Raw genomic sequence first — 16,105 nt, forward strand, 5'->3', positions numbered from 1 at the left:
CTTGTGGGGGGTGCTCCGGGAGTATGGGGTACCAGGCCCTTTGATACGGGCTGTTAGGTCCCTTTATGACCGGTGTCAGAGCTTATAATCAAATTAAAAATCCAATTAAATTTCAGGTTGGCAACTAAATAGAAAGGATACCAAGAGGGATGAATACTTTTGCAACCCACTGTATATTGTCAGAAGTGCTTTTAGTGATCACAAATAAGTATGGAAGCTAGTAAGTTTATCCCTCATAAAAACGAGTTCAAAGTTCAGCTCCGATATAATGAAACTGGAATAACTGATGATCATCGTTCATAGGGGGCAGTGGTACATGTAATCATATCCTGACAGTTTGGCTCAGACGTTGTGGACGGGTACAGTGAACAGAGAACAAACACGTTGGTCACAGGATCTTGTTTAACTGCATTTTAGTGCCACAACAGACCATAAGCAACAGAAGATACTACCTAAACAGGTGCAGGTATGGCAAGCTGTTGTATCACATAAGCCATGATCTCAAGCATCATTTTGTCACATTAGCACTCAGGTAGCTGAGAAGTTTTATTTGTTTTGTATTTTCACATTAGGAGATGTTATTTATGAGGGTGGTTGTGTCTCAGTGGTTAGAGCAGTTTGATTCCACCAGTACACAGTCTTATGTCCCCGGCCAAGACCCAGAACCCCTCACTGCCTCCGATGTGCCCAGTTGGTGTATGAATGCCATCTAAAGCCTTGATTAGACTCTGTAGAATGATTAGCTTTGTAGATTCAGTAGTGCTGTATGAATGTGTGTGTAGATGGGTAAATGAGGACAGTGTGTGTTGTAAAGCGCTTTGAGTGGCCTGGTTGGCTAGAAAGGCGTTCAGTGTGGCTTTTTATTTTGTATGAAGTCTGGTTCAAATTATTGAAGCAAACACTCCTAGTTTTTTGTTTTGCTCAGACCAGTTAAAAAAACAACCTTTTTTTGTTCAATCAGGTGATTTCAGCAGACTCTGTGGGGGACAGGGAAGACGGAGCTGAGCTGAACATCCTTCCCAAGGAGCAAAGCCAGCTGGGGGCCGGCCCACATGTCCTAGTAACTCTTGCAGGTGGAGGAGAGGGCCAATCATCGGGGGAGGTGTTGGAGGTCAACATGTACGACCTGCTGAACAGCTCTGTGGCCTTCATCTGTGAGGATAAGCAGACAAGTCTGGACTCTTGTCAGTAACACCATGGAAACCTCCAGGAGGAAGTGGAGCTGCAGGTCCAGCTGGACCAGTGTCTGAACAATCCAGAGTTTAAGGGAACCGTAGTGAAATTACAGCTCTTATATTGGTCAGCAGGATGGATTTATTATGATCTTTCTGTATTTTTGTGCTGAGATGTAAAAAAGAAGAAACAAGCATTTCTATTTCCCAGTTTTTTCGTACAGAGCCACAGGAAGCGAGTGCCTATCTCCAGGGGTCAGAGGTCGTCAGTCCATCACAGAGACACACAAAAACCAAACAGAACCAGATGATGGAAACATGAGCATTTCCAAAGTTCTCCTCACATTTGCTTAGCAGTTACAACTGACTGATGGTGTTTTGTTTAGTCAGAACTCAGATGTGGGACTGAGGTCTCGCCTCACTTCATTGTGTTCAAATCAGAACCCCAGTAGGATGTGCTGCTTGTTGCGCTCAGTAACCAGCCTAACTATTGGGAGCAATACATAAAAACTGTATTTTCCTGCATTCAGACTCTGAACAAACATGTTCATTAACAGAGCCATTACAGGGCTGTGTTAGGGATTTAATGACATCCAGCCTGACAGAAGAGAAAATAAAAGGTTTCATTCAGCGGCTAACACAGCTTTTCATGTATGAGGAGCCATATTTGATCTCTGACTCCATGGAGCGTTCCATTAGATAGTTCCCAGTTCCAGTATTACGTTAATCCACCCTTCATGTATGTTAGTTGCTTGTTTTGATGCATTCTGAGAATGAAAGAATAATCTGTAAACCTGAGGAATGTTTTGGGACTGATTGGTCTCTGGATTTGGGGTTGTGCTGTTTAGAATCTGTAAACTTGGATTATCTTTTGGGTTTGAGATTTGTGTCCCACAACCAGATTTAAATGTAATTGTCTGTTCTTTTACTCTACATTTTATTAGGTCCAGAGCTAAATAAAAATGAAGTGGAAAAACTCAAATGAACTGAAATTCAAACTGTATGCACAATAATTGTTCCCCACTGCAGCTGTCTGTACCCTATCCAGGGTGGGATTTTTAAACCGATGAAATCAGACAAAGTTTAACTGGATACTTGTAGAATAAGGCTTACAGGTATTAGTAACAGTGGCCACAGAGAGGACCCAGACAGCGTTCATGTTTTTGTACTTCCTGAAATACCCAAACCAGATTCATCTTCTGCTGAGGATTACCTCAATTTTTTATTTTTTTTTCTTAACAATAAGCAAAATACTGAGAGATTTTGAGTTGGGGATAACTCTCAGCTACCACACCACAAATTTACCTTATTATCTGTAAAACTAACTTATTATTTTAGCTTTAGTTCTGATTGTTTCAGCATTAACAGTGTCATTTCTGCTTCTTTAATGTATTTTTAATCTCAGCATCACACTGTAGTTTCTGTTAAACTGAGTTTTCTCTGGTTTCTTTTGAATCTAAAAGCTCAGAGTTTAGCTCTAAACTCAGATAAAGCACTAAAGACGGAGGTGGACAGAAAGGACAGACCCAGGAGATTTATTGATCCACAGTTTGAAGACCAGCTGATATCCAGCCCACGTCTTCCGTCCACAGTGTGCTCCCCGATTACCTTTGGCCCTTGTATTTCTTTATTTTGTTGTTAAAGACAGATTTTAATATTGAGAGTTTACCATATTGGTCCGTGGAAGTTCATGCCCTCCTGCTTGGTGTGAAATTCGTTTTGACCTCATTTTGCTTGTAGTGGTCTCTCTCTTGGTTGCTTTGCCACTGGCTGATGGGATTTTAGATTATGACATTTGAGGTGCTGTTTTTGCCTGCTGGTTATGCTGTTGTCTTTGTTGGGCATAGAGGTGCATATAGTGGCTATTAGGGTTGTTCTCAGAGAGACTTTCTGTTTTAGCACCTTTAATTGTAATTCATATACTTAAAATAAGAAAGTGGCAACTTGTCCTTTAAAACCAGACTATCCCTTTGTTTTATTGTGTTTCATAAAGGTAGTAACATCATTAAACTGCCACTTTATTGAAGTTGATACCACTCTGAGGACTGAAACTGTTCTGTGGTCAGATGAATGAAAAACTAAAATTTTATTTGGAAACCACGATTGCTATATCCTCCGTACTAAATAGGATGGGGACCACCCAGCCTGTTATCAGTGCACAGCTCAAAAGCCTGCCTCTCTGATCGTATGGAAGTGTATTACTGACTCTAGCATGGGCAGCTTACACATCTGGAAAGGCACCATCAATACAGAAAAGTATATACAGGTTTGACATATGCTCCCATCCAAACAATGGCTTTTTCAGGGGGGGACCTTGCATATTTCAGCAAGACAATGTTAAACCATATCCTCCATCAATTACAGCAGCATGGCTTCATAGCAGAAGAGACTGGTGCTGAACTGGCCTGCCTGCAGTCCAGACCTCTCATCCACGTATTTCCTTGTTCCGCTGTTCTGTACAAAGTTGTGGTAGAGCTGGTACCTACCTCATTGTGCAAGGGGCAGGGTACACCCTGGACAGGTTGCAAGTCCAGTAAATATAGAACAGACAGAACAATGCTATTAGGCTTATTTATTAATAGAAATTATGAAATTGGTTAATTATTACCATTTCTGCTGGAAAGCCAAAAACAAACAAAACCACAACTGGCAATCAAGCTCACCAAAGACAGCTGACTCAAACAGACTAATACTCATAAACCAAAGGTGCTATATGTGGTTTTAACAGAAATGTTTGAAGATGCCAAGAGAAATTGTGATTTTTTTTCCTTTTAGACTCTTATTGTTAAAAGGAAGTCCTTTCTGTCCATCGTCGCCCATCGGACTGTTCGGCCTTAAGATGAAGGATTGAATCGAAGTGAAGATTTGATGCAATCAGTGAACAACTTTTTATTAAATGGCATATTATAATCTATTGAATCTGATTATATTGTATTCTAATTGGACTAGGTAGACTGTATGTAGCTGGACAGGAAATGGACTGCTTTGTTTTTCTGTTTAGTGCCTGGAGGACCTTTTAAAGGTTTGCCTGCCTGCCTGCTGCAGAGTACTGTTCGACCAGACAGTTCTCCCAGTTCAAAACACCAACACTTTTTCTTCAGTGCTTTAGTTAGTAGTTATTGTAGTTCTGACAGAACATATCTCCTACCATAGCAATGATTTAATCCTGCTCTTCAACAGGACAGAGCCCATTGGGCCACCACTAAGCCAAAATGTATTATATCTTTCAGTGGTCTTTAGGTGAGCGCTCAATGATTGCCAAGGTCTTCCAACGATGTTCTTCCAGAGAACGCCACAGTCACATCACAGTCTGAACTGGTTCAAAAAGGCTCACAGCTGTCCTTTAATGATCTCACAGCAAACTCAACATGTTGGTGACTTTTCAGTGACAATGTTTTTGCCTATGTGGAATAGTTTGTCTGTCTGTGAGCAAAATAGCTCATGAACCACAGGATGAATTTTAATGAAAGTCTCAAAAAGCAATCATTGGATGTATGTCTACATTTAAACAACACAGAGTCATCTCATCTCTGGATGGCCACCACAACTAGTAGACCTTAGGAAACAGAAAAATGGCTCTAACTCTGTGACTTTTACAGATATTAAGCTAAAATGTGATGTGGCGGTCACTGCTGCTCATTCACCACACATACTTTGAGCATTAACACATCTCACAATATCACATAAGATCACACAACATTATTAACGTATGACCAAATGGCTACAACTCAACATAAGACGATCTCAGTTTAAAACCCTGCCAAAGGCAGCGGGTGATATGCATTCGTTCAAGGAATACTAGGCCTTTAATTTGGTTTTAAAAAAGTGTTTTTTTACAGAAAAATAATTTAGCATTTTTATTTCAGAAAGCTAGCCATCATTTTGCACATCTGTTGCACAAAAATAGCTTCTAGTTCTCTGGTGGTTGAAGTAATTAATAATTTGGTTTTGATGAAAGCTTCGTGTAGCATCGGTCAGAATCACCACAGATCAAACAGAAAAACAAAAGATTTACTGCTGGTACAAAATCATCCACAATACTTTCATCATTGCCCTTGAAGCTCCTCTTTTTATGTCTTACAAAAGATAAAAAAATAAATAAACAATCAATTGTCCCACAGTGAAACTAGTAGAGCTAAAAGCTGCTGCATTGTGCAGCTCACTCACATCAACACAATTACAAAAAAAAAAACTATCCCCACTAAAAGAACTGGTTTCACTGCATATGTAGTGCAATAATGTCTTGAAATGCAGCAGACATTCACAGGTCTCCACCATCTCTGAAGAAACCCTGAGCCTGAGGTCAAAGGTCACATCAGGTATAGAGAAGTTTCACGCTGCAGTTCCTCCACTGGCCACAAGATGGAGTCTGAGTTGTTCAAATCTTCAATCAGTCAACAGTGGAGGGTCTTTTGTCTGAGTAAATCCAACATGACCTCCGTACAAAGGAAGTCCACCTGCTCCGTGCTGTGTGCCAACTAGCTGGTTATCTTCTTGCGGCGCAGGTAGGCATTAGTGATCTGGTTCATGACCACCAGGGAGGGGAAGAGGGGCAACAGGAGGAAGACCCACCACGCCGCCCCTTTCACCGTGGCCTGGTACCAATCTGAGAACATGGCCGACGTGACAGTCACTGTGGCCAGCAGGTAGACCACCAGGCCACAGGTGGCATGGTACAGCTTCAGTCTGGGTGGGGGGGAGGAGAGGCGCAGCTGCTTGTGGAAGATCATGCAGAGGCCGAACCCTGCTTGGAGCGCGGTGGAGGCCAGCGTGCAGCAGCCCAGCAGGCTGTGCCAGGACACCAGGTGGGGCAGCTCAGACACGTTCTTACTGGCCAGGATGAAGCCCAGTCCGGTGGCTGCAGCTACCAGAACCAGAGCCTGACACAACCAGTGGAGACGGACCTTACTCTTTCGAGACTTACAGCAAAAGAGGGATCCTTCAGCTGAAAACAGCAGGATGCCTTCAGTCATGCACAGGCAATACTGCAGAGAGAAGACAGAAAAATGTCAGCTGCAGCTCTACAGCATGCACAGATGTGGATAAATGTGTTTGTACCCTTTCATTAAAGAAATAAAGCCCACAAAGATCACTGAAATGACTTGGCACTGACCATTCTAATACGAAGAAAACGACTACAAATGAACTAAAATCAGACATTAGTTTTTAATGTATTTCTGTTGAACCAAAATTTAAAAGCAAACTTAATATTTTATTGCACAACCATTTGAAGCATTAAAGTGATTTCTGCAACTTTCTGAGACGTCTGCACCTGTCCACAGGTATTTTGGCCCACTCCTCATGAATAAACTGCTCCACCTGTCTCAGGCTTCTCCAGATGTTTCACCTCCTTCCACAGATGTTCAACAGGATTTAGATCAGGGCTCAGAAGGAAATTTTAGAATAGTCCAGTGTTTGGTTCTGGGTCATTCTTAGGTGTTTAGCTGTATGTTTTGGGTCATTATCCTGTTGAAGAATCCATGACCTGTGACTGAGACCAACTTTTCTTACACTGGGCTGCACATTTCATTGGACCCTGAACAGATTCAAGACACCCTGTGTCAGATGCAGAAAAGCAGCCCCAGAACAGAGCAAACCTCATCCATGTTTCACTGTAGAGGTTTTATTTTTGGGTCTGTGAACACAGAGCTGAGACTTGTTGCTAAAAAGCTCCAGTTTTGTCTCATCTGTCTAAAGGACATTCTCTCAGAAGCTTTGTGGCTTCTCAATATGGATTTGGTGTCCTCCACGGTCGTCTTCTAGTCCACTATGGCTCAAACAGTAACCGATGGTGTGATCTGACACTGATGGACCTTGCCCATTTGTATTAACCATATCTTCATTTTGTCATCAGTTTTCCTCTTGCAGCCACATCCAGGGAGGTTGTCTCCAGTCCTGTGGACATTAACCTTCTGAATAATCTGTGCAGCTGTAGTCACAGGAACATCAAGCTGCTTGGAGATGGTCTTCTAGTCTGTATCTTTAACATGATGTCAATAATTTTCTTTCTAAGCTCCTGAGACAACTCTGTCCTTAGCCTTCTGTGCCCCATGTTCAGTGTGGTACACACCATGATACCAAACAGCCCTGTGACTACTTTCAGCCTTTAAACAGGCAGACTGACTGATTACAGGATTGAAGACACCTGTGATGCTGATTACAGGACACACCTTAGTTTAACATGTCCCTGTGGGCAGATTAGTTTCAATCTTTTCTAGGAGTACCATCCTTTTTGTCAAGGCCAGATTCATTTGTTTTTTTTCTTTTGTTGAACCAAAATTCAAAAGCAATGTCTGATTTTCATTAGCTGATTCTTAGTCATTTTTTTCTTATTACTTTTGTCAGTTTTTAGTTATTTATTTTATATATATAAAACCAAAAAGTGATGCATGAATATGTTTTCACTCACTTTCATTTGAAACCTCAACCTTGACCATCAGAAGCCACATAATGTTTTGGTCTGTCTGTTAACAAAATATCTCATGAACCAGTGGACAGATTTTAAATAAACTTTCAGACATCTACAACCAAATCCATTTTGGAGTTAACCCCATTCAAAATGGCCACTACAACGAACCAAACCTACAAAACACAAAAATGGCTTTAACTCAATCAATTTACAGTTCTTGAAATAAATCTTGTGTGGTAGTAGTTGAGTATAGTTTGGGGAGGCAGCTGTTTCTCTAATTATTCATTCAATTAGACACAACCTCGAGCAGCAGGAGGGAGAAAAAATATTATAAATAAATATATCCTGTCTTTTTTCACAGAAAATGTAACAAATTGTTACATTTGTGTGGTTAGCAATTCAGGAAACAAACGTCTGCCCCATATTTATGCTGAGGAGTGATAACATCTCACAGTTTGACAGAAGACAACACTGTCCCTTCTCATCATCAGATGATCCAGTTTGAAAGGAGGCGGGTGATATGCATTCCTTCAAGGAGAGCTTGGCCTTTCATTTGGGCGCGGACAGTTGTAGGGTTTCTAGAACAAACAGACCAGGGAGGACGACTCTGTCACTGACTCACTGGGCTCAGCAGCTGGCCGAGTTACCAGAACCCACCCTGCCGGCGCCGACAAACAAGCTTCATATTCAACCAGTTACACAATACCTGAAGCAGTGCTTCTGCATTCATTATTTACAGTGGAAAGAAGACAGACTACAGTAAACTAATTAAAGGCCTACGCTTCCTTGAAGGAGAGAGTATCGCCCACTGCTTGTCATGAGTTTCAAGCTAAGATCTGATGATGAGAAACGAAGGAGCTGCAGACGTTTTTGGTAAACCTTGAAAGTTGCGTCATACAATATCCTTTGTGATCTCACATGATCAATTAGCACTGGGAGTTTGTGGTGGTTTGTGTTGTCATTATCTGTAAAATTTCCTGAGGTGTATCTATTTTTGTGTAGGCTGATTAGCTGCGGCGGCCATCTTGAATGGGCTTGATTCCAAAAATGAATCAGTCCTAGATGTTCATCCAATGATTACTTTCTGAATGTTTTATTAAAATCAGTGCAGTGATTCATGGGATATTTGGCTAACAGACAGACAGAGTTCACTTAAACCATTAATGGCAAACTTTTAAACAAAGAACGGTACAGACAAACGAATACACACGCACGGACACGGGCAGAAACGTCATCACTCTGCCTTCGGTGGGGGGCGTTAAATCTAGAAAGGAGCCAACTAACTGAACAAGTCTGAACAGATTTAAAGTACTTTATTTTAGGACTACACTTAGAAAATGTTTTACTAATAGGGTTGGATTGGGCACAGACTTTAGCTGTGTGTGTGTGTGTGTGTGTGTGTGTGTGTGTGTGTGTAGAGACTGATACTGTAAACTTACACCAACAGACATGCACACCGGATGCCAAGAAAACAGACCTGCAACAAACAGACACAACAGAAAATATCTTACTTTCAGATAATTAAAAGGAAACATATCATGGATCAAATCCTCTGAAAAGTTACCATTTACATCAGCTTGTACCGTGAAAAAACACCAAAGACACAACCCAGACTGAGCACCAGCTCTTCCTGTGGAGAGGTTCAAACCTGTTCATCTCCTTCAGAGGCTGTGGCCATTATTAAAGTCAAGTTGTGTTACTTTATCTGAGCAAACGCACCAGGAATGTCAACGATGTCCACCAACTCCCCTGAACAAGCTGTGTCTTTACTCATCATCACAGTCAGCATAAAAAACAACTAACAGAACATGACATTAAATAACTCCTGTTATTCCTTTTAGGAAAATAAATCCAGTCTTTAAAAGTTAAATCAAGAACCTTTAAAATAGGTATGTCAAAATATAGTGTTTGCTTTTACAAATACATTCAATTTGATTCCCATTTTTTACTACTTTACATGTAAATTATAAATTTATAGCTTGTGCAAGTCTACATTCACTTATATACATATTGATGTGTGTGTGTGTGTATGTGTGTTGCAGCCTACTACTACTACTATCATTATGTTGCACCTCACCAAACCTGCCATCCTTTAATCGAGCAGTGTCCAATTGTGTGTCAGCCTGAATACGATGAAGAAGTGAGGAGGGCTTTGGACTCACTGGTCCCGGGTCTGGACAGCAGGGACAGGATCAGGGTCAGGCCCAGGCCGGTGATATGAGCCGCCATCACCGCGGCTCTCCGCAGACACACGTAGAGCCAGAAGTCCCACATCCCCAGCCCCTCTCCCACCGGGCTGTACTCCACGTCAGACGGCATGTTTCCGCCTGCCTCAGGACGGTCCGGTCCGGTCCGGGCCAGTTACCGCCCGCCCCGGCGGCAGGACGTGGTGCGTGTATCCGGACACTTCATGAGCTGCTGCTCGTGCAGAAAAAGAAAAAAACAAACTAATTCAGCTGGAAGGAACCAACCGGAGCCATGTGGACGACACGAGCTGTTGTCTGCTGTGACTGTCACCCTGTAGCCTCACACAGCTCCCGGAAATCACAACCCGGAAGTTGGAACGCACTCGATCACGTGACAGTAACGATATGTCAACAGGTCCGCCATGTTGGGAGGGCAAACATGGTCGGAGAACAGGGAACAGGAAACGGTTTAAATAAAACAATTTATCACATCTGTGGAGTGAAACAAACAAGTTAGGTGGTTAAAAATATGTTTTTCAGCATTCGGCTTACATGAAAGGCACTTTATATCCCTAATTAAATTATAAGAAGTCATGTACTTAGCATATTTTTATAATTAATTACATATTTATGTAAAATAAGATCAATTGTAATCGTATATTCCGACAGTGCACTTACATATTCTTACATATCATGTACAGTGCTTTTTCCTAACCCCCGTGATCATTCAGACTTTTAATAAAAATATAAATACTTTACTATCGAAAGTAAAACTGATCATCAAAACAAATAAGAAAATTAAATACTATTCAAGAGCTACTGTCGGACAGTTTTAAAAAATAAAATATAGTGGTATAGGCTTAATTAAGATGTTTTCCCAGTGTATTATTATTATTATTATTATTATTATTATTATTGTTATTATTATTATGTTCATACTTAAAATTCAGAAAAATACACTATAAAGTGTAAATAAAAACAAAATGCAAAATTTTGCAACTCATAAATCCATATTTTATTAACAATAAAACATAATAATCATATTAAAATGCTGTACCATTGAACCTGTGCTGGACCTCTGATGACCTCATTCCTAATCCTGTCCATTCTTGTCCCTCCCAAGGAGAACCTCAACATCTTCAGCTCTGTCACTTCCTGTTCTGTCTCCTGTCTTTTTGTCCGTCCCACTGTCTCCAAACCATACAACATAGCTGCTCTCACCACTGTCTGTAAACCTTTCTTTGACCTTCATTTCATTTTCAGATCTCATCTGACCAGAACGATTTTTAATTAATTCAATCCCTCCAGGATTTCGTGGGCATTTTTTGTGATTGTTGCAGCTAAAATGCCTGATTTCGCGGGGCATTTTCCTAAAAGTTGCAATTTTTTTTTTACTAAAATCAATAAACAACTATAACTTTTAATATATAAACCAAAAATACTTACTAGTTTTGTAAGATAATTACCAACAAACATTGACATTATCAAAAGGATCAAAACAGCATGTGTCATGGTGATTTGTCGACTAGATTGTCCCTTGTCTGCAGCTCTCCTGACACATTTTGCAGACACAAAGTGTTTGTTGATGGATGACTTGTGTTTATGTTCCATGATTACACTGCAGGACGTGCAAAACAGCTTCCCCCCACTCTCCTGCAGCTGGGAAAGAAACTGTTTTGCGCGGTCCTTTGCTGAAATCTTTGTGGGTAAATGTGAAGCATTAGTGCACATTTTGGCTTCGGTCGCTGCTCCTGCACGGTCCTGGCATTCTGATGTGCACAGGAAGTGACGTCACGTGTCTTCTTCGTGAGTTATTTGGGGTTATTTTGTATTCCACACTACACAAACCCACAAAGAAGAGACTAGACTGCAGAAACGGTGGCGAATCCCTTTAGAAACAATAAATATTGGGTTAAAGTTGCGATGTTTTAGGCAAAGTTGCAAAAAGTTTGCTTGATTTTGCGGGGTTTTCTTGATTTTGCGTTACTAGTTGCGATTGCAACATTGCAAAATCCTGGAGGGTCTGTTAATTTAACTTAAATGATTTTCAGCACAAAAAATTTCTATAAAAAAAAGCTTGTAAACTTGAATTTAAGCCATATTCACTGTTGTGTGCCAGGAAGAAGCTGCAGTAAGAATGCAGTGGCCTACACTTATGAAAAGGAAAGGTTATGCAACATGGCTCCTTCATTATTAAAACACCATTGTAGAGTTTTAAGCCCAGTTTGTTGAACAAATTGTACCCCACAGGTATGATACAATGCATCAGTGATTTGTCCTTACCCTCTCATCCTGGTACAGGTCAGAGTGAAGGGGTAGGGTGTGGCAGTATGTCTGGTCCAGAGTAAGAGGCATCGTTGTCGGGACACCAGGAAAAGCTTTCTGACAGTCTGTGGCTAAGTAGAGAGCGGGTTCCCACGTCTGACCATTATTCACAGACCTCTCTATCACCATGGCTTGAGGACGAGGACCCTACGGAGACAACAATCGCAGGGTTTGTCCATCAGTGTCCAAAAAATTGGTATCAAAACTATAAATGTTATAGATAGTTTGCATGAGCAGAACACAATATTTGTTTACAATTTATGTTTTAAAATTTTGTGATGTCTCTGTATAACTGAAACTGTTCGAGTACACAAAGACTTAATGATAAAAAGTTCATCTTATGGTATTTTTAGTGTGTCGTACCTTGAAGTTGAGTAGAAGGTTGTCAAGCTGGAACAAGCTGTTGAGGTCAAACTGGAGCGTGACTGGATTTACTCCTACAGGACAAACAAACACCATCATCATCATCATTCAGACTGGGCTGTTAATGTGTAATCCTTATGTTATTAAAGCTGCAGCTTTGACCATGTGATCCATATCTATTTTTTTATGACAATCTGAATCTGATTTTTTCAAATCCTGCTCAGGTCACTTTCATATGTGGTACTAAATCTGATAAATATCTGATGTTTTTCAAAGTGACTTCAATCTGAATGATCATGCCACATTTCATCCAATTTTTACATCATTAAAGTAGGGGTATGAAGGTTGATCTAAATATTGATAATATATATACCAACACCATGCAGTTTAAAGCTTGTAACTCCACATGTATTCAGCTACAGAACAGAGGTCCAGTTGCTTTGTCTTCTTTTCATTAACTTGTTGCCATGTCCTGGCTGCCTGAGAATCTACAGCATCATATGATACTAATGTTGGTATCGGATTATATCCATACTAGCATGCTGGGATCGATACTTAAGCTTGTTTCTGTTTTCAGTACATCACTTTCATTCCAAAAGTTTAGTTCTGCCCCAGAGCAGGTGAGAAACACAAGATTAACTGTAAACACTGGATGAAACAAGTATGTCAGATAAAAACGTGTCTGTTCTGAATAATTTGTTTGTAAACAGCGTGATGCATGTGATGTCTTCTGCACACATGTGAACATACACACAAAAAATCAAGCAAAAAATTTGAATTGAGCATTAAGACCTGCAGCCTTAGTCTAAAACTCTGGCATGGAAGGTGGAGGGTGATATGCATTACTTAAAGAAATGCTAGGCCTTTAATTTTTTATGGCTTTGGTTGTATAGTGATGAATCTCACCTTTCTTGGACTGCCACCATCTGTCTGGTCCAGATGTTGCCAGGACTTCCTGGACTGTGTGGGCCAGCTGACCGTTTGGGTTCCTGGAGTCACACGGGCAGCACTTCATCCTCCACTGTGAGACGGGGGAAAAAAAATCTTGTTACACTTTTTGGGTTATATTGACAATTCTTTTGACCTCATGCTTTGGAATTTGCTAGAAGGGCTTCTGTAGAAAGGTGTGAGCCTTTTCAAATCAAACAAGTTTAATTTACCACAAGTGGACTCCAGTCAAGGTTGCAGAAAAATTTCAGTAAAGATCAAAAGAAATAGGAAGAATCTGAGTTAAATTTTGAGTGCTATTACAAAATGTCTAAATACTTAATACTACTACTTATACTCTAAATTTTTTATTAAATTTACAAAATTCAATACTATTCTTGTTAACTTTGTCATTAAGTGTGGATTTTTGATTGGGGATTGTAGTTTCAAATTGGAAAATACAATTAAAATTAAAAAAGGGACACCACAGTAAATGTTAGGTGATATGCTTTGGACATTTATTAGTTTTACTTTATTTCATTAAAAATTGTTAACCTCATTTTCAACTCTTGGCTCAGATATGTTGCTACAAGAATCCACTAGATGTTGCTGTGTCTTTAAATTTATCTTTTCAGTTCAAGTGGCCACTTTGCAGAAACTTTCTTTTTTCAGCACATTATGATCTCAAAAAATGATTTCCTGTTTAAAATTGTGAGACCTAAAATGACAAAACAGTCAAAAAACGGTCCAAAAAGTATGCAAAGATTTATGAAACCGTTTACAAATAACACACTCAGTCAGGTCATATTGATCAGACCTTTCATGCTTTCATTGCTATGAAGTAAAAGTGAAGAATATTGTACCTTAAATATAACTTTTAATGAAAATACAAGACCCTAATTCATTTTAAACATTAAAAGCCTGGTATTCCATTGAGGAATGCATGTTGCCCACCACCTTTCATGCCAAAATTTTAAACTAAGATCATCTTGTGATGTGAAATGATGGTGTTATTGCTATTTGAAAATAATGTTATGCTCAGTCTTGATCTCCCATGCATGATCAATTTACTCTCAAAGTCTGTATTGTAAATGACTCTCAACTACTACCATGTCAAATTTTAGCCAAATATCTGTAAAACTGAGTTAAAGCCATTTTGTATTTCTAATGTCCATTAACTGTGGAGGCCATTTTAAATTGGGGGTAGATGTACATCTAATAATTACTTTCTGAGAGTTTCATTAAAATCTGCCATTGAATTATCAGACATTTTGCTAACAGACAAACTGGATTACATATCAACTCAGATTTAAAAGCTTTAACTCAACACATGGCTTTTTGAATTGAGAAAGCTCCTCGGATAAAAAGCAAAACGTCTTCAGCTACTAAACAAAAGTCCAGTTGTTTTTGTTTTTTAACCTTTTTAGGATTTACCATGTCCTGGATGACTGAGAATCTACACCAGTCGTCCAAGACTTTTCTCTCTCTCTGCTCCTGGTGGAAGGCGGACGTGTTTCTTTTCTCTCTGTCTCCTGAACCCCCAGGCCTCTTTGCCCTGCTCTCTTTTTGGAGCCTCTCTTTTGCACATTCTCCAAAATTTAAATTTAAACTATGGATCTGGTCAGCTGGTCTCTCAACGCAATTGATCAAATTTTCTCGACGGGAAGACAGGGCAAGAGAGAGCCCGCCTGCCCAGATGGGACATCATTCGGTGGATTCCTGGAGAAAATGGAATATTGTTTGTCTATCAATTTTGTCAGTGGATGACGTGGAAGGTCTTTTTGATAACAGGATTTCTGCTGTTTGGATTAAGCTGTTATGTGACTAATCGTAAACTTCGTTTGATGGGTTCGGCAGTCAAAACTCAAACTGTGTTGTTACGGGAGCTGAACCGCAAGTTGGATGCAATCCTTTTACAGGACCACAGACTGAATTGTGGTTACAGGACTCATGAATGATATGGATTACATCTTGAAGAAAGTTGCTCGCTCGAATTAAGGCGGATTGGACCTGGAATTTGGCTATTTAGATTCACCATTGAGAAGTATCAGCAAGACTTTTAGGACAGACAGAAAACATAATGTCTGCCTGACCCAAAACAATTATTGTTATGTGAATCTGGCTCCCTATGCTGACCTTGGTCAGCTATCTTCAATTTCTCCCTGGATTCTATGTAAACAAGATGCTCTGCCCCCTCCTGCCTACGGACATCTGTGGATCTGCTCTGGGCTGGCTGATAACATTCCATCATCAAAGACAACGGCCCCTGTGATGTGATTCATGGACTACACACACTAAACATGCACCACACTGCCTGCCACTGCCTCTGCACACACACACACACACACACACACACACTTTCCGCTGTCTCTAAGTCATCTCTGTCACCCCACTCCCTCCCTCCCCTCCTTCACTACTTTGGTCTAGTTATCTTAGTAATTCCTATGTTGGCTGTTAGTAGGTCTTTTTGGTACTATTAGCTAGTCTCTTGTACCTTTAGTTTGGCATCATCATGTTTATCTTAACATTTTTCATGTTGGCTGTTTAGCGGGCCTTTTTGGTACTATTAATTAGACATGTTGTACCTTTAGTTTAGCATTATCATGTTTCAGTTTATGTCAGCTTATTTAGCCTTCCTGTACATTTAGTTTAGTTTAGTTTATCTTAGCTCATATTTTAGATATTGTTAGATTCCTAATTGTTGTTTAGTTCAGCTTTAATTT

General features: G+C 40.1%; 2 protein-coding genes across 4 annotated transcripts in view; one reads left to right on the top strand and one right to left on the bottom strand.

Moving 5' to 3' along the window:
• Positions 1-2,182, top strand: part of zbtb40 (zinc finger and BTB domain containing 40) — a 16,776-nt gene extending 14,594 nt beyond the window's left edge. For both annotated transcript variants that reach the window (XM_025007550.2, XM_025007551.2), the window contains exon 12: positions 962-2,182. In XM_025007550.2, the coding sequence (XP_024863318.1) occupies positions 962-1,192 (231 nt within the window). In that variant the 3' untranslated portion in view covers positions 1,193-2,182. The remainder of the gene's footprint in view (positions 1-961) is intronic.
• Positions 2,183-4,616: 2,434 nt separating this feature from the next.
• On the bottom strand, positions 4,617-10,133 carry LOC108240323 (cytochrome b561 domain-containing protein 1). 2 transcript variants are annotated; one of them, XM_017423711.2, is made up of 3 exons: positions 9,744-10,133; positions 9,021-9,058; positions 4,617-6,157 (listed from the first exon to the last, which is right to left on the bottom strand). In XM_017423711.2, the coding sequence occupies exons 1-3, from the start codon at positions 9,898-9,900 to the stop codon at positions 5,651-5,653; spliced, it is 702 nt and encodes a 233-aa protein (XP_017279200.1). In that variant the 5' UTR covers positions 9,901-10,133; the 3' UTR covers positions 4,617-5,650. The 2 variants fall into 2 exon arrangements, with proteins under 2 accessions (XP_017279200.1, XP_037831213.1); XM_037975285.1 differs by having other exon boundaries at positions 9,659-9,760.
• Positions 10,134-16,105: the final 5,972 nt, after the last annotated feature.

The sequence above is a fragment of the Kryptolebias marmoratus genome, linkage group LG4 (assembly GCF_001649575.2).
Source record: "Kryptolebias marmoratus isolate JLee-2015 linkage group LG4, ASM164957v2, whole genome shotgun sequence".
Taxonomy (NCBI): Eukaryota; Metazoa; Chordata; class Actinopteri; order Cyprinodontiformes; family Rivulidae; genus Kryptolebias; species Kryptolebias marmoratus.